At 43.4% G+C, this 24,171-nt stretch overlaps 1 protein-coding gene across 7 annotated transcripts in view; it reads left to right on the top strand.

The window, feature by feature from the left end:
* Positions 1–24,171, top strand: part of vir (VIR_N domain-containing protein) — a 234,002-nt gene that overhangs the window by 105,407 nt on the left and 104,424 nt on the right. For 4 of the 7 annotated variants that reach the window (XM_089581720.1, XM_089581721.1, XM_089581725.1 and 1 more), the window contains 8 exons: positions 1,932–1,964; positions 2,044–2,253; positions 4,472–4,557; positions 6,426–6,572; positions 7,102–7,197; positions 12,802–12,874; positions 15,928–16,064; positions 20,135–20,243. In XM_089581720.1, the coding sequence (XP_089437846.1) occupies positions 1,932–1,964; positions 2,044–2,253; positions 4,472–4,557; positions 6,426–6,572; positions 7,102–7,197; positions 12,802–12,874; positions 15,928–16,064; positions 20,135–20,243 (891 nt within the window). The remainder of the gene's footprint in view (positions 1–1,931; positions 1,965–2,043; positions 2,254–4,471; positions 4,558–6,425; positions 6,573–7,101; positions 7,198–12,801; positions 12,875–15,927; positions 16,065–20,134; positions 20,244–24,171) is intronic. The other 3 variants (XM_089581724.1, XM_089581723.1, XM_089581727.1) reach the window with 2 other exon arrangements.

The following is a 24,171-nucleotide window of genomic DNA, read 5'->3' as shown; positions in this document are numbered from 1 at the left end:
AGCTAGCAATGCAGCTGGGACGTTCATGCGAGTAGTGAACTACTTTCGCAATCACGACATGTATTGTCCGAATCGTCGGTGTTCATAATGCTCTGCGCTGGCACCAATTGCGTATCTCACTGTCTAGCAAAGCAGCTGGTGGGAGCTCACTTAAAATCGTTGCCAGCGAAGCGCCGAGATAGTGCATCATTTCCAAACGGTGGTTGAGAGCAGTCCAAGCACACCAGCATAATGGACCTTTACTAAAATAATTTTTATTTTTAAGATTATTAAGCATGAAATGCTCTTAGCTCCCGTTGTCGGCAGTGTGGGGACGTCACGCCGAGACCGAGCGCCATCATCCGGGCACTGAATTCCACTCATCCGGGCTCTGAAACGAGAGCATCCGGGCACCGTACGAGACTTACCGAGATTCAACGAGACTCTCTAAGCCCTCCTACGGGACCGGCATACAAGCGCCGGTTGCTCTCCAAACGAGTCACAAAAAATAACTGCTGCCAGTGTCTTCTCAATGTTTATCAAGATATCATTCGAGCTGTGCATTTGATAATGCACGGAATTATAATTTCCGATTTCTAATAACGTGTGCAAAAAGCACATACATGCCACAATACACTTCGTTGTCATACGTGATCTGTTAGGGGCTTTGAGAGAAGGCCGCTTAGAGAAAGAGGGGAGCTCGAGGGCGAGAAGGGCTTTCGGCTGAAAAACTGCTTTCGCGTGCTCCTCAAGGATGGCGCTGCGGTCCTACACTCACGCATGTAAAAGACGGGCCGCAGAGACTTCATGCCCTTTCCCCCTCTGGCAGGCAGATGTATACACGCTCGCGGAGTATTCGAACGCGCTGCATATACATTCTTGTCAGGCCTGCGTCTCGTCGTGTCCGCGTACGCTTCTGCATCGTCCTGGATTTCAATGCCACCACCGTCACAGCTGCTTAAGCCGAGCAATGGAGCCTTTGTTAGGCCCGTAAACATTTCGTGCTTACTCTACTCTGGGTTACGGGAGAGGCGAAATTTTTTTTTGGCTCGGTACTGCTTAGCCCATTGGTAGGCAGTGCTGTGCCACGGTTTTAATAAAGCTCTAACGCCTGCCGCAATGTGCACTGACATAACGCCGCACGGGCCTTTTTTTGCCTTTTGTCTGTATTGAAATGCGGCCGCTGTGGCCTGGATTTCACCCACGCCCTTTGCTATCTGGCTGCTGTACTACTATCTTCTTTAGATTGCTAGAAGAAAACTTCAGGTTGCCAGAAGAAAAGTGTCGCAGCAGCCAGTGTTTTTCAACTGATGCAGCATGCACTGACATCACATGCCACTTAAATAAAAAAATATAGAAACATTCATAGCACTAACATTGCACACCACATGTGTCTTTTTCGCCTTTCACTTCTATCAAAGTGCGACCGCCACGGCCTGGATTCCGCACACACCCTTATATGGGGATAAGAAAAAGGAATAAAAATATTCATACTTTATAAGCATTAGCGTGGCTCCACCATCGGCTTGATACTCGCATGCTCCATAGATAGTGTTTTACTACTGCCGCGATGTGCTGGGTCAGCACACGACAAGAACCATGGTGGGCCAAACTCTCAAGAGCGTGCCAAGAAACAAACACAACAATAAAATCAACAACATCACACACTGTTGTCACAAACATCAGCCCCGCTCTGCCATCGGTTGTTATATTGGTCGTGATGTGGCACTACTGTGCCATTTCAGGCTCACAGTCTAACCGCAGTTTTGTTCACGATCTCTGTGTACAGTGCTCAGTAAAAAAACATAAGTGGCGCAGAAGCAGGCAGCCTGAATCAAAACTATGCTGTGCTAGTGTCAATGCACACAAATTGCATGTAAAAGTAAAACCACGACAGTCAGTCTTGATACGTCATTGCTCCTCTTAATAGAAGCTTTTTCCATTTGGTTTAGAATTTGAATTCCACATGCCTTTTCTGCTTGTTGGTAAGTAAAGATAGTTGTGTTACAGCATGACATTTCATGCCTGTGATATGCTTATGGTGCCTATGATGTGCTTTTGCAGAGCTTCCACAGAGGCTGCAAGAACTGGCAGCTTGGATGGAGCCAACATTGAAGCTACCTTCATATAGCCATGAGTCAGTGGGCTACCTCATGGGCTGTGTCAAGGAAGCTGTTGACTCGGCTGCTTCCCTGCCTCCAGTACTGATCACTTCCCTGCGAATCTTACAATATCTCGGTCTCCCACCCAGAGATTTTCGTTCAGGGGAATCTGGTGCGTTCGGTGTATTTCTCTCTACATAGTGGGCTGTTTCCTTTTGGTGAACCATACTGCCATATGGAATTTGAATGCTGATTTCTAAGATTTTCTTGTTGTGATTGTCATTCTAGTCATAAGCACAGGTGTATGTGCATCAAATTATTGGTTTCAAAGTGAATATTGTCATAATGCCATATTTACTCGCATAATGATCGCACTCGCGTAAGGGTCGCACCCCCAAATTTTGTTGGAAAAATTCAATTTTTTTATTCCCCGTGTAATGATTGCACCCCGAACTTGCCACTGCAATTTGTCGTGTGCCAAGTCTAGCCGACGATGATCATACTCGCTATCTGTCTGACAGATGGCACGTGCAGATGACCGTCTCGCTCTGTCAGCACTGCAGCTGCAGCCGCCTGTTGGTTGACCTCCAGTCACACGGGCAGTCTAAATGCGGTTATGCTTAACCGCCGATACCAAATTTAACTACAGATATCTCAAATCGCGGTTCGCAATTGTCACAAGTCTCGGCACCGTTCTGGATTGCGGTGCAATGAACGAAGTGACGCGGTGATCCGGAGCATTTACAAATATCTGGAAGCGCAATTGGCGCAGTGTCGAGAGTGCCATCCGACGGCGCTGTCCGGTTGCAGCACTGCGTCCACAGTCGAATATATCGCCACAAAGGAAACATCTCTACGGCAGATCCCTGGTGCCAGCTTCAGAAAATCATGCTAAACTTTCTTGTTCTTGCAAATAATAAGCCCTGGGATACGGGAATGTCAAAAATCGCTGACCTGTACCGAGTTGCTAGTAGGAGTAATACTGCGATACAAGCCAGTTTTATCTTCACAGCCGCGTAGCAGCTGTCGCTGTTGCAGTGCGACTGATCCAATCTGCTTGCACGCCAGCTCTGCTGCTAATGAAGTCACTCATCAATCTTTCTTTTAATATGAAACAATTAGGTTCTCAGTAAGGCAGTGCCATAAGTAGACCATTTAGTTTAGCGTTGGTCAATTCAAAAGCGTCAACCGCTGTGGCTTCGATACGAAACAAGTTAGGCCTAGCGACAACTAGGGAGTAGCACACAGAGTGCTGCGGACGTGTCACCTAATTTAATGCTGTGGCAGGGACCAGACATTTTTCGGCGTAACGGCGGTAAAATGCGAAGCTTGAGCGCCATGGGACGTTGCAGTTGCATGTTGTTACGCCTTTGGACGAGATCAAAGGCTGCATAAAAGCGCTGCCTATGTTGATGCGTCGCTCTTGGAACATGATTTAGTGCGAAGAAAGTACATTCTTGAAGCGGGCCAGTTCGTGTGCTTTTCGCACTCCACCTTCTCGGTTAACGACGTAAACCGGTCTACGTCGTTAACCGAGGTCGCCAAGCTCGGTTCGCGATAACTGTGTTTAGCGGTGTAACCGCGGGTAGCGCGCCCGTGTGACAAGGGTAGTCTGACCTGCAACTTGTTTGTGTTTTCGGTGCTCAAAAATTTTTTGTAGAAAATTTACCCTGCATAATGATCGCACCCCTAAATTTGCGTCCATTTTTTGAAGAAAAAAAAAGTGCGATCATTATGCGAGTAAATATGGTAAATGTTGGTTGTGAGCTAAAACTTATTTTAAAACGGTTTGAATATGAATACTGTAGTTTAAGCTAAAATCAGATGCTTTTTTACGAAACGCAGCCTTGAAAATGAACAGATTTATTGCACTCATGTATTATACTCATGTGCTCTTACTTAATTGTGCCCAGTAAGAAAAGTTTTGATGGATGCATAGTGGGTTAACTGAATGTAGTCATGAAGTAATGCTAACTGCGCAGCATATTCTTGTTAGCAGAAATGATTTTTTCTCACTGCTCTTCCAACCACAACAAAGTGGTATTTTCTAGACATGCTAATGGCTGGTGTGTGATTGGATATCTCCTTACTGATGAAATGGTGCTACTAGTTGCCATTGGAAGGGTGCGATGCATTGCTCATGAAATGCAGCAAAATGGGCAATTCTGTAGTAGATGAAGATTCACTGGGGTGAAAGCAGTTGCCATGAAAACACTGCAGAAGAGCATGTGTGCAGCAGCTTTGCTTGCTTTGCTGGCCTGCACAGTAATGGCAGCTAGAAGCACTATTTCCTCTTGTGCCACATCTTTCGTCCTAGTGATTGAAATTGATGGGAGTGCTAGGTGCTTTTTGTGACTGGTTTTTTGTAATGTAGTTATTTTAATTTACAGATGATGAGGAAGAATTGAAGTACAAGTATGTCATCATGCAGATTTTTGCCCACAACGGACTTTCCTGTTTTTTGACAATATTGCAGGTAAACTGCGTAGTGGTTGTGTTTTTACATTTTAAGGCAGCCTTCAGTGCTCATATATAAAGTTGCCAAGCAATTTTTTTACTTTAGGCACTGTGAAAATGTCAGAAAAATCAAATTTAATAAAAAAATTATTTACTTCAACTTCTAATAGTCAGTAAGGTGAAGGAAGGGGTAAATAGTTTTGTGCACATTCAGAAGGTGCACATGACTGTAAATCTCGCCGCGCATCGGATATGGTGACGACCACTTTCAGGAGCACGGCGTTCAATGGCTGTACTGCTGTTGGCAGGTTGTGGACGAACGCACAGATTGGAATGAAGACCAGATGTGAAAGTGAATCTGCCATGTGCTGCACACACCGTACAGAGGGCCTGAAATGAAAAAGTGAAGGCGGCAAAAACCAACAAATGGCAAAATCAAGCGCTGCATTGACCTTCATAATTAGCCTAACGACTAGAGCTGAAAACCAGTCTTGAAAGTGGCAATACTTTATTGTATATGCTATGCAGTGGCCTGCATATGTAATAGGAGCCATTTTTCCTGTCATCAACACATCATTTTTGTTGGTGTTGCTACGGAACAGTTGGGGTGGTGATGTGCTTTGTCAGAGGTTTGGGCTTCTCGCTTTGAAGGACACCGCCTTTTTCCTCTGCTCGCTGTCTATGGGAAGCCATATGCTTCCCGTGCACTTTTCTACTGCCTTTTCACATACACGGAACGAAAGGGCTCAGCACAGATAAGTTCTGTGGACTATGGCTGCTGTGGCTAAGTTTGCGCAGCAGGGGACATCTGAGATTGGTAGAAGCTCGCAACCACGCTTGCACAATGTGCCAACCCGCGGAGAGTGTCAGCCCCATCATTTAAGAGGCGTCTTTTTTAGCTTGGAAGTCTTAATTAGCAAGGTTCCACTATTCTTTAAAACAACGCAAAAGACAAGGACACAGATAGAAAAGACACACACAGCGCACACACAAAAGACACACACACAAGGTTCCACTGTACACACTGTACGGCAGCTTGGCTATCAGTGGTGGTGCTGCGGCAAGTGCGAATGAGGTTTGAAAAATTGAACAGTCAGTGTCAGTGCACCAGAAATTGCAGTTGCTCTTACATGTTGGCTCTATGGTGCACGTCTGAGAGCTACAACAAAGTCCAAATAGGCAATTATGTCTGAAAAATATGGGTCAAAATTTTAGGTCGGAGACTGTATTAAGTTGCACGGCCCATTTTAAATAATAGGAAATAGAAGCATTACCAAGTTGTGGATCTTACCGATGATACTAAATCTATGTGCTTATCTGATCACTCCCTGCGTTGTGACCTTGCAATTATTGTTTTTAGGGCACTTGAATTCTGTAATATCTTTTTGATATTTAGGTTCACATTATGCAGTCATTTTGAGTGCCGCCTTAGTGGTTATGGCTCTCGGCTGCTGACCCGAAAAACACGGGTTTGATCTCGGCCGTGGCGGTCGAATTTCGATGGAGGCGAAATTCTAGAGGCTCGTGTACTGTGCGATGTCAGTGCACGTTAAAGAACCGCAGGTTGTTGAAATTTCCGGAGCCCTTCACTACGGCGTCTCTTATGGCCTGAGTCACTTTGGGACGTTAACCCCCATAAGCCAAGCCTAAGCCAAGAAAGAGTGCTTTGCTTCTCTTTGGTGGTATCTTGCTTTTGTGACTTTGTAGTCTTCACTAGGAACTTCATAGTCTAATTTCACATTTTGAGCCTGCAGGATCCTGCTTCATGATTACTGTGTGGCTTGTAACTTAGTTTTGTCGTTGGAGTGTTTTCACATACAAATTATGTCTGGCAGTAAAAAAAACTGCTGCAGGGATCCGCTGTACATGTTTGTTGAATGGTTGCAGAAAATTTCGGAGGAGTTTTTGAAACCATGGCATGGCTCAGTTTCCTTGGTTGGACAGCAAGGAGCCCTTGTGGTGGCTGTGCTGAAGCCTGTGGTGAACCTGCTGCAGTTCATGCTCGGCTACCTCATCTCCTGCAGAGGAACCGAGGTAGTCACAGCCACCGTCTAGTTGCATGCTTTTTTCATCATGCTATGTGTTAGTGGTTTAACTGCATGGCATTCACTGGAGTTGAGGAGGCCTCGTTTCCATTCATTCTTTCTTTATTAGGCTCTTAGGCTGAGTGTGAACAGTTCAGGTATTTCTCTTTTGCAGTTAGGGCTAGATTGTGTCTCGTAAAATTTTAGTTGTACATTTCTTTTTGCCACTTACATTTGCATATTTTCAGAAGCTTTTTCGGTAAAAGCACATTCTGTTTTTATTCCTGTTATTACACCCCAGTTTTTGTTTTTGTACATTCTTCTGACAGCATCCTTCATTCTTTTCTTTTTCCTGTTATGGCACTGACAGCGAGAATGTTGTGTAATGCTCAATTGAACTCGTATTGATGATACTTGCTCTTGAGCAATGTGTCTTCTAATTTTCTCAGAGCATGGTCAAGGTAATACGTTTGTGCTGGGTCGCATGCTTTCTGGGTGTTTAATCATTTGATTGTGCTCCCATTTTCTTCTTTGGCCAGTTCAAAGACGTCACTGCAGTTCCTGTTTTGTTGCACACCTACATGTTGCTTGGTATGGTGCCTCCCTCATCGCCTGCACATTCACTTGCTCAGAAGGTATGACTCCTGGTTGCCAACTTGGTGTTTCTCGGTGAACTTCAACAGACAGATGTTCCTTTATATGAAATTGGTCTGGTTCTTCCACCACTGAATTGTTGCTCTATGGTTTCTAAAACCTACTTTGAGCAAAGTCCCCTCTGCGATTAATCAGCTGCCGTGCAAATGCTGAAAGGTTGCACAGAGTTGCCTGTGGATTGGGCTTCTTTTGTAAAGAAGAATCAATCGTCCGTGATTCGTTTTTGTTAGTGTATCTCCTTGTGCTGCCTTTTTGTCAGTGTTCACTCATTGTTGGCAAAAGCATGCAGGTCTGCATTTTTTTTCTTGCAGGAAGTTGCAATAAAATTAGACAGTAAGTGAGATGGCACAAGTGCTGCAATAACATTGCATGAGCATGCACATGTGCACACACATTTGAACATAACGGGCAATTTTCAGATTCATGTAGTAAATAAATGCAGTGTCAGGGCAAAGGCAGGAGTGTGCAGCCAAAGCTGACGATGGGTGTAAGCGAAGTTTCAGTAGCAGGTAACACTAATGGCATTTTTTTTATGTTGGCAAAGAGGAGTGCCGGTGCTGCTGTCATATAGTTTTTAAAAGCGTTCCCTAACCCGTTTGCTTCCGAGGACAGATTTGTTGTTCTCGCTTTAAAATATTTGCTTTGAATACACATCAACAGAGCAAGCCACATGCTTGGTCCTTATTTTTGGGTTGAAGTTTTCATGCCACATGACACTAGTCGCTCACTAGTTTTGAAAATATTGTATTTACTCATATAATTTGTGCCCTCGCGTAATTTGTGCACCCCTAGTTTATTGCCCGGGCTCATAGAAAAAAAAAAATACTTTTACTCGCATATATTTTGCGCTCGTTGCTGCGCCAGACCACCAGCATGCATGCGGGTATGCGCAAGGCAGGCTTGGAAAGATCGGCGTCGCCGCATTGCCAAGTGCAGCTCCAAAAGGTGCGAGTAGCGAGGGGACAAATTGTGCGCCGTTTGCCTGACTTGCTCGCGCTGGTGGTCATTTTTTTGGGTGAACAGATGTGTGCGCACTGGAATTTGAAACTACCAAATGATTTGCTGTTCGGTTTGCCGCTAGTCACCGGGGATGCTCGCGAGGGTGCCGTTTTATTGCCTCTTATCTCCACTTGCCTCTGGCTGCTGGCTTCATGATTGTATTGGTGCGCATTTATTGCTTTGAGGTGCGCACGTGCCGTCATGCTGTCCGGCGGGTAACTACATAACATAGGGCGGGGTGGGAGGGGATATGCGTCTTATATTTGGAGTAAACTTTTTTTTTGGCCAGCGAGGGGTGCGAGTTCGGGGGAATGCATAGTGGCAACACACAGTATACGTATTGCACATTACTTAGTAGCTTTTTGGGACGTGCTTGCAAAATTGGTACATAATTTGCGCACCCCCTTTTTGAAGCCTCAATTTAAAGAAAAAAGATTTGCACAATCTATGCGAGTAAATACAGTATATTGCAGGAAAAAAATTATATTCTGGCCAGTTCTTTTGAACATGAACATGGTCTCACAAAAAGACTAAATTTTCAGGGGCTTTGATTCATGTGCTGCTTTTTGGCAGTGAGGGGTACACAGCGTAAACTTTAGATGATATTAAAAGCAGTGAGCATGACTTGCTCTGCAAGGGGAGCATTGGGAGTCCAACTCTGAGCTTAGCACTTTAGGTGTAGCTTGAGCCCCAGCAAACCCGAAAAGCTTGCTCAATGTGAATATATTCTGCGTTTTACATCAGCTACATATTATACCAAAAAATGACTGAAAAAGAATGCACTACATCGAGACGAAAGTTTTTCTCATTGAATAGGTAGTTCACATGGCTGTGTTGCACTGATACAAGAGCACTACAGACCAGCTGTAGCTTTATGCCAAATGTGTCTAGAGGCTTGTCAATGGTTCCATTTTGATCGACAGATACCTTCAAATCAGGGCATAGCTGAAAGGATTATGCACATGTTTAGAGTGCAAAGCCCACGAAAAAATGGTGAGAGCGGTCGGGAGTGCGACAAATGCCACTTCAAACATCGCGCACTCGACTGCTTTAAGATTTTTCACAAAGAGAAATTTTACGTTCCCGGGATTTGGGAGTGCCTTGAGAACCGAATACATAAAAAAATAATTTCTTTCATGCAGCATGCGACCTTTTCAGTGCGAGTTTTTGCAGTTCCTCTTCAGCAACCCAGGTGGTGCTGTGCCCTCGCAGATGGTGTGCAGAAGCATATGGGTTAATATTAAAAACTGCATTTAAAAATGCAAAAATACCATGGGCAATCTGCTGAATTTCAGTGACGAAGCTCTGTGCTCACTTTGAAGAAATTGAACTCTTTTCAACCGCATTTTTTTTCTTTCAAGCTTTTTTAAAACACATTAAGCCTTTGTTATAATGAAGTCATAAGAACTTCATTATTAAATAGAGTGTAGTAACATTCCAAAGGTGCCACATTGAAGGGAATGGGTACATGTACTGGTAAAGTGATAGTGAAATTTGTTAGGTGCAAAAAATAAAGTGGTGTCATGCACGCCTTCCTGTTGAGTAGTAAGGAAGTTGTCCTTTTTCAGACGTCTTCACACACTACAAATTGCGTTGTGTGGAGAAAAGGGAACCGTCTTGCACCCCTGTCGTCATACCCAGCTCGCTTAGTCAGGGCTGTCCTCTTGAGAAATGTTGGTTAGATGTGTGCTTGAGACAGTGTCCCATGAAATCACAATCTGCCTGGGTCAAATCACATCACACACTCTGCCTGGGACACATTGGGTGTAAGTCTTTCAGTGAGGCAAGTGCTGATTGGTATCTCGGGGGCATGGGAGCCCTTAATCGAGTTGTTTCCTCACCCTTGAGTTGTCTGGATGAAGAGCATGCTCTCACTGGAAAAAGACGCTTTGTGGACCTGCTGCAAGTTGGACATAGTGATCATGCGGCCTGGCCTTTCTTACATATTTGTTTGTTGAACCACTTACTAGTCGGCATAGACCAGCTGCCACCTGTTGTTGCTAGTTGTCAAGTGCCTTACCTGTGAACAGCGACTTTTTTTTTTTTATTGTGTGGAAGCTGTATCGTTTTGGCGAATAATTAGGGGTATGCAAATATTGAAACTTTCTAATATGCATTGAATACAAATATGAAGACAAATTGCCTTTGAATATCGAATACTTGACCATTACGAAAAAAAATTTTAGAAAAAGATAAATATTTTGTACAGGTGTGTGAATATTGCAATTTTCTAATACGAATAAAATATCTGTTCAGTATGGAAAAAATTAAAATGATAAGCAGGCAGTTGATGCTGCCCTTGCTTTTTTCGAAATGGTGTATGGTCTTGGAGCTCAAATAAACTAAACTAGACATATTCACCACCATATAAAAAAAGCGATGCGCACAGAAATGTATGCTACTTCATTAGACTGCACAATAGTATCCAACCTGTAATGTGGTCATGCAAAATGAAATCATAAAATGAAAACCTCATTAATTTGAAGTTCGAGGGACCAGAAGATATGCCCAGATTATCCGAAGTTTCATTGGTAAAATGCCCCGCACCTCCCCGAAAAAAAAAAAAAAAGAAAAACTGCTGGAAATTCGAAAAACGTGATGAAGCCTTTTGATGAAGCTTAAAGGTGCACTGAAGAGGAATCTGAACTCGTCTTTTTGCCGCGGGAACTCAATCTACACGTTCTGAGCATTCTTAGAAACTTCGATTTATTGACCTGTGTGACCGATTTCCCTAATTAAATCGAATTAACGTTCGGCTCCCGCCTTTTTTTTTTTTTATTCTCCCGCGTACGGTGGGTGGAGTCTACCAACGCGCGGAGCGCCTTTCACCCAGTCCCGTGGCGGCTTGCCGCTCTGCCATTGGCGGAGTAATACGTAGTAATCTGCAGAAGCAAATAGTCCGCACATATTTTTTATTTCTGTGGGTTTATTTTGCGGCTATATTATCAGCGAATGGAACTATTTATTCACGGAAACCTAAAAAACAATATAAAACGAAAGCAAAGCCTCCACGGAGCTGGCTGAAAGGCACTCCACGCGTTGGTCGACTCCGCCCACCATACGAGGGAGAATTCAAAAATAAAGGCGGGAGCCGGACGTTAATTCGATTTAGTTAGAGAAATCGGCCACACAGGGCAATAAGTTGAAGTTTCTAAGAATGCTCGGAACGTGTAGATCGAGTTCCCGCGGCAAAAAGGCGAGTTCAGATTCCTCTTCAGTGCACCTTTAATTGCACAAACACTGTGACGAGCACTCAGTTCCAGAAAGGGCTCTAAAAAGAAGAAAAAATAAAAGTGCAAGACTGCTTCTAAAGAGAAAAATAAAGGACCAACAATGCACCAGTCAGCATCGGAAAGTGGCGTGCAGCTGGGTTTGGATGGCTGGTGAATGTGCAGCCAATGGATGCGCTGCCGTAGGCTGGCAGCGAGGCTCAGAAACCGAAATATGCGGCCATGCTATTTTTTTTGGCCTAGCATCAGGGGCCCTCCTACCGTCACCACACCTGCCACTACACCCACCTGAGGAGTGCATGGGTTAAAATGCACCATGCAGTAGGCGGGATTTTTATACGATCATTTGCTTCACTGTGTCACCTCGACACAGTCCCCGTGTGAGAGACCCATTCTGCAAGTGGGCTTTCCCGCGGGTGAGAGTTGGCCAAAATGAGGTGGCGGAGCTCACGCTGGGAGAGTTTTGAAGGTGACAGAACAAATGCCATCGGTTCGGGCATTATGTATGCAGCACAGCGTGGTAGGATCAAGCAAAAAACTGCACGCTGTCACACTATGATTGTTAGGAGAGGGTGGTTTGCCATCTTGTTTTCATCAAGTGGGTATGTGGGAAAGCCCACCTGCAGAATTTTGCTTGAGGTCAAAGCCTATCAGTGTCTGAATGCAATTGGTTCAAGTGATAAACATTGTTGAAAAATGTGAAGAGAATGCCTTTATGGTGTTTTCCTGATGCTGTGAACTTCATCTTCGGGTAATTTGCCCTGATATTGTAGTTTTGCCATGGTTGGATTTATGAAAGTCTGCGTGGTATCCGATTGTTGAAGAAATATTAGAAAATTCTCGGATATCAATTTCTTGAACTGAATGTGGATTAAATAACAAACATATTGGATTCGTATTCGAAATTTCGAATAGTCGCACACCGCTAACAATAACGGCCGCCGCGGTAGCCCAGTGGTTATGGCGCTCGGCTGCTGACCCGACAGACGCGGGTTCGATCCCGGCTGCGGCGGTTGAATCACGATGGAGGCGAAATTCTAGAGGCCCATGTACTGTGCGATGTCAGTGCATGTTAAAGAACCCCAGGTGGTCGAAATTTCCAGAGCCTTTCACTGCGGCGTCTCTCATAGCCTGAGTCGCTTTGGGACATTAAACCCCATAAACCAAACCAAACCTAACAATAACCCTTTTTCATTGACGACATTAGTGTAGTTCCTTCTCTGGTAATGAGCCATGCCAAAGCATTCTTTGTATATAGGAACATTGGAGTCCATAGCCAGTGTGCTTTCAGACAAAGGTTTTGTTTTATACACGTGGCTAATATTTTCTTTTTTTTGCTTGTTTTTCATGCACTAGGTGTCCGTGGAAGTAATTGAGGCTTTGCTGACATATACACAACCTCAGCTGAGCCCCACAGAGACGGAGGAAGGTAAGTGTCAATCACAGCACATTGTTGCCTGCCCAGGTGCTAACCTGCCTCTCTCCATTGAGAGAAAGAAAACCAGAATTGCCAACCTGTTTAGTGTTGCAAGCTTTTCTGTGGGATGTGAAGTAGCGTTGTGATTTTGACATGACAAGGCACCTGGTATATATTTATATGTGTACAAGTTGTACTCACTGACTTGCAATATGCAAGATACGGTTGAAGCTTCCTTCAGGAAACAGTGGGATCCTGGTGGCAGCGATAAGTTTGTATCTAGGTTTTATGAAAAGAGTAGAGCTCTCTGCATTGTTTATCATGATTAGGTTCGTGCAAAATGTTTTTTTTTTGTTTTGATGCAAATAGTACTTTTCTGAAAATAGTTTTGAAACAAATATTTCAAATACTTCCTGCACACAGAAAAGGTTGAACAGCACAATAACAAGGCTATTACATAAAAAAGCTAAGAGTGCATTAAAGCTTTCTCATACTCTTTGAAGCTGTGTTGACTTTCTGCAGGAATGGCCGTCAGAAATTAGGGGAGTCAACGTACATGCAGTGCCAACTTTTTTGTGGTGTGTGGGACCTATTTGTGGGATCTCCAACTGCTTTTAAAAAAGGACACTAAAGGGAAATGGCAAACTTAGATATAAATACAGAACTTCAGAAAAACTGCCAACGTTTTTTCTAAGCGCAAAGGTGGCTTTGTTCCTGAGAAAATGAATATACTGCCGTTGGCTGGTGCCTGTCCCTTCTTTTGCTTTCCTGTGGCACTTGCTGCTACACTGTGTGGCAACTTTGTGTGTCATGTGGCAGCACGACGGAATGTTTCATGCACACTGGAAGAAAACCATCAGGAATGCCTGTGCGTGGGTGTGAGGATGGTCAAAGTTCTTACAGTAGAAAAATGGCTTCAATGTTAGCAAGCCAATTCTTTTATGGAACACATGATAGAACTATAATACGTATGCTTCTCAGTGAGCCGTCTGTGATGCAGTCAAAAGCCATAGTGGCCTCCTCAGTGTGTTAATAACCGTGAAGTTGATCGCTTCTATTTATCTTGCGAGTCAAAAGCAGGGTTTGTTCTTGGTAAATTAAAAAGAAACAAAAAAGCAGCCAGCAACCAGGAAAATCGTAAACGAAAGGTACTGTAGCTGGAGCTGGAAAAGACAAAACTGCAGAGAACATTCGCCTTTGCTCAAGTCTGCAGTGTCTCCCTAAAGATACTGGCCTAAAACTGACGTAACCATCTTTGCCCCTGCCGCAGTGACTCTGTGGTTAGGGTGCTCAGCTACTGAGCCGGAACACCTCGGTTCAGTCCAGGCCGCGGCGGCTGCACTTTGATGGGAGGCAAAACATGAAAGGCACATGTGTGCTGTGTGATGTCAGTGCACGTTGAAAAGCCCCAGTTGGTCTAAATTCATTCAGAGCCCTCTACTACGGCATCCCTCATAGCCCATGTGTCGCTTCGAGACATTACACCCCACAATTGACAATTTTTCCCAGTCGAAATTATTTCTAGTCTGTGTGGTCAGGTAAACATCCTTTTTAATTTTAATATTGCTTCTGAATTTTGCCCAGAATTTTAAATTAGGTAAGTTAGATATTCTACACGAACCCTGGCTCTGTTTTCTTCAGTTTTGTTACTTTCTTAATCCATAAATATCTTGGGAGGTGTTTGCAGAAACACAATGAGAGCCACTTTAGTGAAAGGGGTTCAGGTTTCTTTGGCAATACCGTTGGCCTATTTCAACTCGCAGGATCATTTTCTTCACATCAAATTTTGAATTTTAAGCTGCTGTTTAAATTCATAATTTCATAAAGCATTTTTGCTGTACAGTAGACTCCCTTTAAGACAAATTTGAAGAGACCATAAAAATTTGTTAGTCTTATCAGAGGTTCGTTTTATCAGAAGTGCCTCCCCAAAGATATGAGCATGCTAGGTATGTCAAAATGTCTGTTATATGAAGAGAATGAATAGAATTGCCTTGCAGTGATAAGATGACAGCAAAGAGAGCATATATGAAGTGAGCTGAAGAGTGAAGATACAATAAAGCTCAAGTCGTCAAACTTGAAAATGGCAGAGGTCTAGTTTCTTTTTTTTCTTTCACTGTCTCTCTGTCCCCTATCTGGTTAGTCATGCAGTATACAGGCTGTGAAAATATATCACCATTTTTCTGTATTTCTTATTCCTCTCCTTCTGCAGCTCAGCTCTGTTATCAAATATGTTAGCAGCCGGACCTCACGGCTTTCCGTCTGCTGCAGGAAACGCAGGCTCGCCACTGATACATGGCCATGTCAGATCTCTGTGCCGTGAAAACCCACGGTGTAATGCATGCCGCGCCAAATTTAAATTCCAGCTTCCGTCAGTTCGTGCAAGCGCCAAGTCGACTAGCTGATGTATACTCTGTGCCTACATGCCTTTTCATTCGCCAGAGGCAATGCATGCATGACACCGAGGTCTGGCCATAGCAGATTGCTCTGTTACATGCAGGCCTGCGTGAAGGAGCCTTGCTTTCCCTACCTGCACCCGCAAGAATGCTTCCCCACACCTTGGTGCAGAGGCACGGGGTAACTAGTGCCTTGTGTTGATGAGCCAGAGATATGGGGAAGCTCTTTTGGGGTGTTCGTCTTTTAGAGAGGAAGTGCTCTTTCAGATTTTTTTCTCTAGCTTGCCTCGAGAGTGCCTCACGAATGCTAAGCGAGTGCCATTACATGGATTGCTACGGGCCACGGTCGTTACCAGAGTTTGAGTTTGTCTTAACCAAAAGACACGCAATGGGGTTCATCGTAAGCAGGTTGTTTTTACACTGAGCATTTGAGAATTGATCTGAACAGAGTTGGTCTTAATGGGAGTCTATTGTAATTCAGGATATGTACCTTGAGTATGTGCTAGAATTAAGAAACAATATGATGAATGGTAATGGAAACATGTACCGTGATTGAAGCCTGTAAATAGTGGTTGGGCTTGTAGGCTACAATGAAATATTGAAACATATAGTTGGTAAAAAATGCTTTTTTGTTTTAAGAACTGTATCGTTCTTTCTTTTTCTTGTATTCAGCCCTGAACAAGAGTCTGTGGACCCAGATGATCTCGGAGGTGCTCAAATTTACAATGCGTGGGCCTTGCACCTTTCTAACAGGCCTTACTGTCTTCTCTGAGCTGCTTCCTTTGCCTTTACCCTTGCCTATCAGAGAGGTAAGGACTATGCCATCAACCAGCTCTGTGGTCGAATTTTCATTGCTCTCACCTGTTGTTACTTTGAAAACAGTTGCATGTAATTTGATTTTCCTTCTATTATTTTTTTTAGCTTGAGTGCCTGTCTTTGATCTCTGCAGTGTCTGTGGTGCGAAACTTGCCTGTGTGTTTTTAAATCCTTTGTTTTACAGGAGTATAGATGCCTAAATTTTCATAACATGTTTTTTCTTTGTAATTATGCACATGACATTACTATATGTGGATCACCACGTGGTATTCATTTACAACTGCTTAATAATTTATAAATGAATTTCTTCCCTCACCTGTTTCGGTTTCGGTTTCAACAGCCGACCGATGGCTATGATGTCAAAGTTGCTTATAGGTCACGTTAACGAGAAAATTGCGATATAATCACTGTTTGTTCACTTGTGTTCTGGCTCTTGAGGCGTACTGGCTTAAGCATTGTAGTGAATTAAAATGACAAAGCAGCGATTATGCTGTAATTTTTCTCTTGTTTCACATGGCCTATACACAACTTTGACGTCATAGCCATTGTGTAGCTGTTGAAACCTAAACCAAAACAGGAAGAAATTAAGTTTAAATTATTTAGCGGTCGTAGGCGAATTCCATTGGTGATTCATATACAGTAATGTCTTGTGCATAATTACAAAAAAGCAAACACGCAACTGAAATTGGGTGTCTGTACTTCTTTAATATGCTGTATTTGCTCACGTAATTTGCGCCCTCGTGTAATTTGCGCACCCGTAATTGTTACCTGGGTTTATAAAAAAAAGTTTTGCTCGCATATTTTACGCTCCCTGCTACGCCAGACCACCAGCATGCATGCGGGTGAGGGCAAAGCGGGCATTGAGAATATGGCACAGCTGTGTCGGCGTGTGCGGTTGCAAAAGCCATCAGTGGTGAGGGGACGCCACTCTAAGGAAGATGTCACTGCCAATTGGCCTCGCTTAAGCGAAGTCATTCCTGATGTATGCGTGAGGCAGGCGTGACCAGTGCGAGACTAGGTTGCCGGAACCAGCATGCCTCGATCGCCTTGATAATGACCCGTCCTTCCTGAGGCACACCAACGCACAAGTGGGGAGGAGTCAGCACCAGTTAAATAGCCATTAAGGGGATAACAGCAGTGTAATTGAAAGAAATAACAGAGCACTAGCCACACAGCATCCTTCCTTTAAGAATTCAAAGGTCTTAACGCGCAATATATTGTATATTGCACAAGTGGGGAGGAGTCAGCACCAGTTAAATAGCCATTAAGGAGATAACAGCGGTGTAATTGAAAGAAATAACAGAGCACTAGCCACACAGCATCCTTCCTTTAAGAATTCAAAGGTCTTAACGCGCAATATATTGTATATTGCGGGGTTTAAATCAACCTTTTAGTGTAAAAACGTCCATTCGAAATTGAGGGGACGACGTATATGCGGCGTCAACCTATGTGTAGGGGTCTAACATAGTTTTGCCTCAGCCATTGATAGTACGTGCCCCATGCCAATGCCCATGCCCGATAGGATACACGGAGTTCCATGCGTAAAAAAAAAAAAAGTCAGTAAATTCGTTTGTAAATTGATTCCAGTAACAAAAAAATCCAATTGTGTGCCATTTATCTGGCTTGCTTCCACTAGCCGTCGCTTTCCCGGACGAGCAGTTGCGAGAGCAAACTTCTGGTAACCTCTGGTATCCGAAACTACTGAACCGTTTGCTGTTCGGTTTGCCGCTGTCTCCACTTGTCTCCAGCTGTTGGCTGTGCAATTGTTCTGTTGTGAGTTTATTGCTTTGAGCTGCGCATGCGCTGTCATGCTGTCCTGTCGGAAGGAGGTTGGGGTATGCGTCTACTTATGTTTGGAATGAACTTTTTTTTTTTTGTGGCCATCAAGGGGTGCAAGTTGGGTGGTCGATATATAGTATTGCACATTATAACCTTTTTAGAGTTTTTTTTTTTTTTTTAGAATGTGTTTGCAAAATTTCCGCTTAATTTGCACACCCCTTTTCTGAAGCTTTGTTTTAAAGAAAAAAAATGTGCAAATTATGTGAGTAAATATGGTGTCTTGCTGTTGAAATTTGTTTCTCCACGCAACAGCAAATTTTTGAAATATGTGTCTGGCGTGCATGCTGTAGGTCCTGAAAGAATACAATCTCCCCAGCAACACCAGAAACGAGATAAGACGAATGGGCATCAGTTATTGCTTCATCTATAGAATCAGTTGTCGATGCTGCGAAATCACGAGAACACCACCTTGGGTGCCATGCTTGTGCGATCGCCCCATGGTGGCAGGTTTCGGGCCAAGTTTTAAAATATTTCATCATGCGGCTGACAAAGACAAGTGATTCTAAAACTGAAGTACACTACTTTTTCAACATACTGAATGGCTTTACTTGTCCAGAAGCGGCCTGAATTGCTCAGAATGGGGCATTTTGCTGTATTATTGAAATTGAATGATTTTTTTATAAGTGCAGTAAGGAAAGAGTTAAAAGAGCTTTGAAACACCTTCTGAAGAGAGTGCATGAACTCACTCAATCACTACATACTCTTGTCATGAATACCTTAGTCAAAAAATACACTTCTACTTGCAGCAGAGAACTCGCAATCGCGTGTAAAAGTTGCCGAGTCCTCTCCGGCGACTTTTTCATGCTCGCACTCTTCTCCGTTGCACGCTGCTGCATAATTCTGTTCAGAGACAGCTATTGGTTAGGTTCATTCAGGCTTTTTTTTTACGCAGCTACCGTTGCTGCGGTCAGTAAGCAGCATCGCTCTGACATGTCAGGAAGCTCCGCCTCCCGGGGAATTCCCGCGGTGGGGCCGGCGGAGGAGCGCTGACCTTTCGGTGTGCAAAAAATGACAAGAGGAGAGGGAAAGGCGCGAAGACACTGAAATTTAAATTTTGACTACATATAACTCACCTTCTACAAAACACCTTTAAAAAATTCGTGCTGGAAGATATTCGTGAAGCTGTGGCTTTTAATATCCCAGGAATATTGAACCTTTATTGATAGGCCCTTTGAGAGCCCCTTTAAGGGTCCTTTAAAGAGCCTCTTTAAGAGCCCCTAGAAGAGGTAATAGGTCAGAAACGTGCATGACGCAAAAAGCACGGCAAAACCCCCCACGCAGTGCCACCGCCCTTTAGTGCTTCAAGTTGCCCAGTGCTGCAGCAGACAGTTCGCCCTTTGCTGCCATCTTTACACTTCACTGCTCTTTTATTGCCTGTCCTTTCTCAGCAGCCTGCGTCGCCTTTTCATTTTCATCGCCAGCTTTTTTTTTTTCCCCTGCGCGCTTGTGCTCTGCACGAACAGAGAAGGAAGACAAGGACAAGCGCTTGTCCTTGTCTTCCTTCTCTGTTCTTGTTCCTAGTCGCAGCGCTGGTGAAAATTTTGAAGTTGTGCTCTGCCCCACAGCTCCAAGGGTGGACACCTCGGGGTGTCCACCCCCCATAGGTTAGAAGCAGAATTCTTCTTCGAGGATATGATGTCTTGACTTCAGGCATTATAGAAGAGCTGGGCTTGAAGTCTTCTCACTAGTAGCCCCTCTAGTGGTCTTTGGTCTTTTGATCACGAGTGCATGCTTTTGGGTGAATCGGTCATACATGGTTAAGCAAGGGTACTGCACAAAAAAACGCTGACGAGAAGACGACAAGGACGGGTGAAGACTTGCGTACAGAGTCACGAGTCTGCGCGCCTGTCCTTGTCGTCTTCTCGTCCATGTTTTTTTGTGCAATACCCTTGCTTAACTTCGGTCTTTTGTTTGTCGCTGCAGAATCCTCGGTTTCAGCACCATATGTATGGGAAGGGACCAAAGCTCAAGACTCATCACATACACCAAGGCAACAGTCTTTGAACTTTAGACAGCTGCTTAAAAATAATAATAAAAAAAGAAACCTGCTGAGCACATTTATGAAATGATCTTTACTTTTGCATCTTCTGTGCTGTTTCAGTACGAGGAGGCAGGTTGGTATCGTTAAAAATGAACTCTGTCTATTGTCTAGAGATTCATGTTTAGTATGGTGAGTGACATTTGGTATTTCATGGCGAATTGTTATCTTGTTATTCTTGCATAGCCTCTTCGTCCTGAGGATCTCACAAAGGTGGTGAATAGTCGCAAGCTCTGGAGTGCTCATTTACACTCCCTAAGTACAGACATACAGGAAATTCTGGGAACTCTTGGCTGTAAGTTGAATCTCTTTACCTTCTTTATTTAATTAAGGAAATTTGTTCGGATTTTTGGTGGTGTTGTAGTCTCATCTAGATGTCTTTTTTTTTTTTTTACATGACTCTCTAAGTGATTATTCTGTCAACAAAAAGTTGTGCAAGAGCCTTTAAATGTTCTTCAAACTAAAATTGTTGCTTGAAAGTTATCTTATTTGCTGATTTGTTCACCAGAAGATCTCAAAAATTGGGTTGAAATGCACTGGGGTCGAAAGGAGAAGTCGCACTCAGCAAAGTTGGCTAAACAAAGAAAAAAGGGGCTTTCTGTTCTTGTTTCTGCTCGTTTTGTCGTATTGTTTTGCAGAACCTCACTGTTACATTTATCATGGAACCATGGAAAAAAATCTTAGTAGCCAGGAAATGTAGTAGCCAAATACAGTGCATGAAAAAATTGTACATTATTGCCTGCTGCATTTTTTTTATTTCCTGAAAGCACAAGTTGATTCTGTAGAATTCGCAAGGCTTTGTGTCTCTCATGATCGTCTTGCATGTTCAGAACATCCTAAATTCTCTGTGATGGTTGTCCCGTCCAGCTGAGCCGGTGGAAGAGTGGTGGTGGCGAGGAGGGAGCAGACACGGTGCAGGCAAAGTTGTGGCATGCGTGTGCTTCCCCGCTGTTTTCATGGCATTTGCTTTAATCCTACACGGTTCTCATCTACTGAAATCTAGAAATTGTTTCTATTAATTTGAGGGGACAAAAAAAAATGTGCATGACAGAAACAAAAGCCTGAGAGCCAACCCACACAACTGCATCTAAAGAGCATTCTGGAAAACTTCATTTTCCCTTTTATTCTGTTCTTGGCTTTCCATGAATAAATAGCTTCAGTCGCAGACAACGTAGTTGCAAAATAAGTCCACAGATATAATGATACCCGAGGACTCTTTGCTTTTGCGGGACTCCTGCCGCAGAGTGAGGCACCCTGTCGCCTGCTCTGGTGGAACGAAGCACATGCATCGCTTCTTTCCTCGTGGCGTGTCAATGATCACGGTTAACCTTTCTTGAAGGTCCTGCGTCTTTCCCACTCCCTAGTTTTGCAATCCCTCAACACCCATGGATCTACACTTTTTGGTGAGATTTGTGTGATGCCATTGCATTTTTTTACAAGTGTTGTTCGGTTTATGAGCAAACCACAGATTTTCGAAGATCACCCCGCGTGTTACTACGTATTACTTCGCTGATGGTTGACTCCTCCTACTCTCTGCGCTCAGTTCAGAAACAACCAATGTGAGGAGTGCCTTTCAGCCAGTCGTGTGGCGGCTTGCCACTCTGTCATCGGCGCAGTAGTACGTAGTAATTCACGGAGTGATCTTTGAAAATGTGTGGTTTGCTCACGAACCGAACAACACTTGTAACAAGACGCGATGACATCCCATAGATCACACGAAAAAGTGTAGATCCATGGGTGTCACGGGATTGCAAAAGTGGGGAGGGGGGCAGACACGGGACCTTCGAGAAAGGGGAACCGTGACCGCCAATGCACCACAAGGATAGAAGCTAGGCACGTGCTTCCGCTGGAGCAGGCAGTGGGGCACATCACCCTGCAGCAGCAGCATTGTGAAAGCAAACAGTCATCGGGTATTTTTATTTCCGTGGGCTTAACTTGCGGGTATGTTGTCTGCGACTGAAACTATTTTTTCATGGATGCCTAAAAAACAAAATAAATACAGAATCTAAGTTTTCCAGAGCGCTTTTTGTGCACCTTTAACATAGGCTATCAAAATGCCAGCACGGGATAAACCACCGTTGCGAAGAAGTGCCATTGGAGTTTTAGCACAGCCATCCAGTTGTACAGCCAATATAGTAATTCATTGCCATTGCTACTGTTGTCGTGCATGCCTAGCTTAATTTGCTGTGTGGTCATTGTGAGTGTATTTCATACGCCAGTGCTACAACTCCCTACTCTCGGCGTACCATGGTGCCACAGTTCTGGTGTTGCAGCTAAGTTTCGATTTCGATTGCGTGGGTTTCTATGGCAGCTACAGTGGGACTGGCTCACAAAAGCGTAGCAGATGGGAAAACAGCACCCAGGAGTGTAACAGCAAGATTCTACTATATATATTGAAGCAAAAGTTTCACTACGCCATGTGAAGCCAAGGTCGCGGAGTGGAGGACTATGACCTTCAGATAAAGCAAAGGAAAGGTGCATAACTGGCCCCCTGGGACAGTGGACACCTGAGTCGTGCTTTCAGCTATGTGGCGGTTGTGACAGATGTGCGCTGCATGCTTTGACACTGACAACGTTGTGGAAGAAACGCGGCATTGAAGCCATAGGCTGTCGGCGTTCATTGTGCCCATTGGCGTTGGCGTTTTAGACTCCGATGATTTTAAGGAAAGGACTGGCTCCCTGGATCAGTGGATGGCTGAATCGCGCTTTGAGGTGCATGGGGTGGTGAGAGAGAGATGTAGGCTGCATCTGACCACGTTGTGGCAGGCATGCGGCACGTTCTGAGTGTTATTGAAATCAACTTTAGTTTAAACATTTTTTGCCAAATACTACATGTTAGGGAGAGCCAATTAAAGATTTTATATTGGTCATGAATTTTGCTAGCAGTTTTTTTTTTAATTAAAAAATTATATTCCTTGTGCTTAAAAAACGAATTTAAAGAACACAAAAACTCTGTACCGAAAGTTTCTTGATGCATGATACAAAAGTACAACTCCAATGTGCTGTTCATGAAAAATTTTATGTGCAAAAAGAAATAGCAATTTGTTTGCAAATTTTTTACGGCAACCTAGTTTTGCACTAGTCTGGAAAATTGAAAGGGCTGTCACATGATGGGAAAGTTTTTTTACGGGAAATAATGAGGGAAATTGCTTTTGGCAGTTAAATAAAAAGCCAGAAATTTTATTTTAACAAAATTGGAGGGGGTTGAGCACGAACTCTGGTGCATTTGGCATGGAATGACCCTTAAATAAATTTAGGTTTGTAATTTATGAAAAGTTAATCTGATTGACTGTACAGCAAATGAAATTCTGCCCACCTGTAATAATGTTGGTCTTTTTTTTTTTTGTGATGGGAGCAAAGGGAAACTCGTGCACAATTCTTGAGCAAGGGGGGGTGGGGATCTTAGAGTTATGTTTGTTATTTTTGTGCCAAATGTAGTCAAAACTATACAGGCATATTCTGTTTATTGAGCTGATTTCAAATATGTAATGACTGTTTCACTAAGTCAGTAATTTGTCAAGATATTACACATTCACATTCCCTTGTTTGCAAAGACAATAGAAAAAGAAACACTCACCAGAAAACTATTATTAACATGTGGCTGATAGTACGAAGTAAAGGGATTCATTGTTAAAAGTGCTTTTCAGATTAAGCCTTTATTAGTTATTTTACAGTGCATTGAAGTTCAGTGTTGATAGGACTGGTTAATCAGCAATCTAAATTAGAGTGCACTGAAAAATTCGTAAGCATAAACTGTGAAATCTGCTCCCGACATTGCATGCTTTAATCATTTAGCTGCATGCTGCTGCAAAAATTATATCTCTATCTGCTCTAGGGGCCGAATATCCTTGTAAACGTGCAAACAGTCAGAAATCGGAGTTTTGAGAAAACTAGGAAAAACAAACAGAGATAAGGTATAAACTGGAAAATTATTAATGGGGTTTACAGCTAATATTTTATCTAACAAATGAGAGACACCTTGAATTGGTAGAATATAGACTGCAGATTTTGAAAATGTGATTTCCGATAAAAATGATTGTTTCGCAATTTTTTGACCCCCGAAGACCTCTGTCCCCCCATATTGATGCTATTATTAGGGCAAAGTCAAGAAACTAGCACTGGCTCAGCAATGACTATGTTGATTTACAGAGTCATATTGATTAGCACTGGTGGGTTTTTTTTTATTACAAGTGTAATGCAAGCTTTCTTGGGCAGAAGTACAG

The sequence above is a fragment of the Amblyomma mixtum genome, chromosome 3 (assembly GCF_055824585.1).
Source record: "Amblyomma mixtum isolate Tamu chromosome 3, ASM5582458v1, whole genome shotgun sequence".
In the NCBI taxonomy this organism is placed as follows: Eukaryota; Metazoa; Arthropoda; class Arachnida; order Ixodida; family Ixodidae; genus Amblyomma; species Amblyomma mixtum.
The sequence above is the reverse complement of the archived record's forward strand: the minus strand, read 5'-3'. Positions and strand labels throughout refer to the sequence as shown.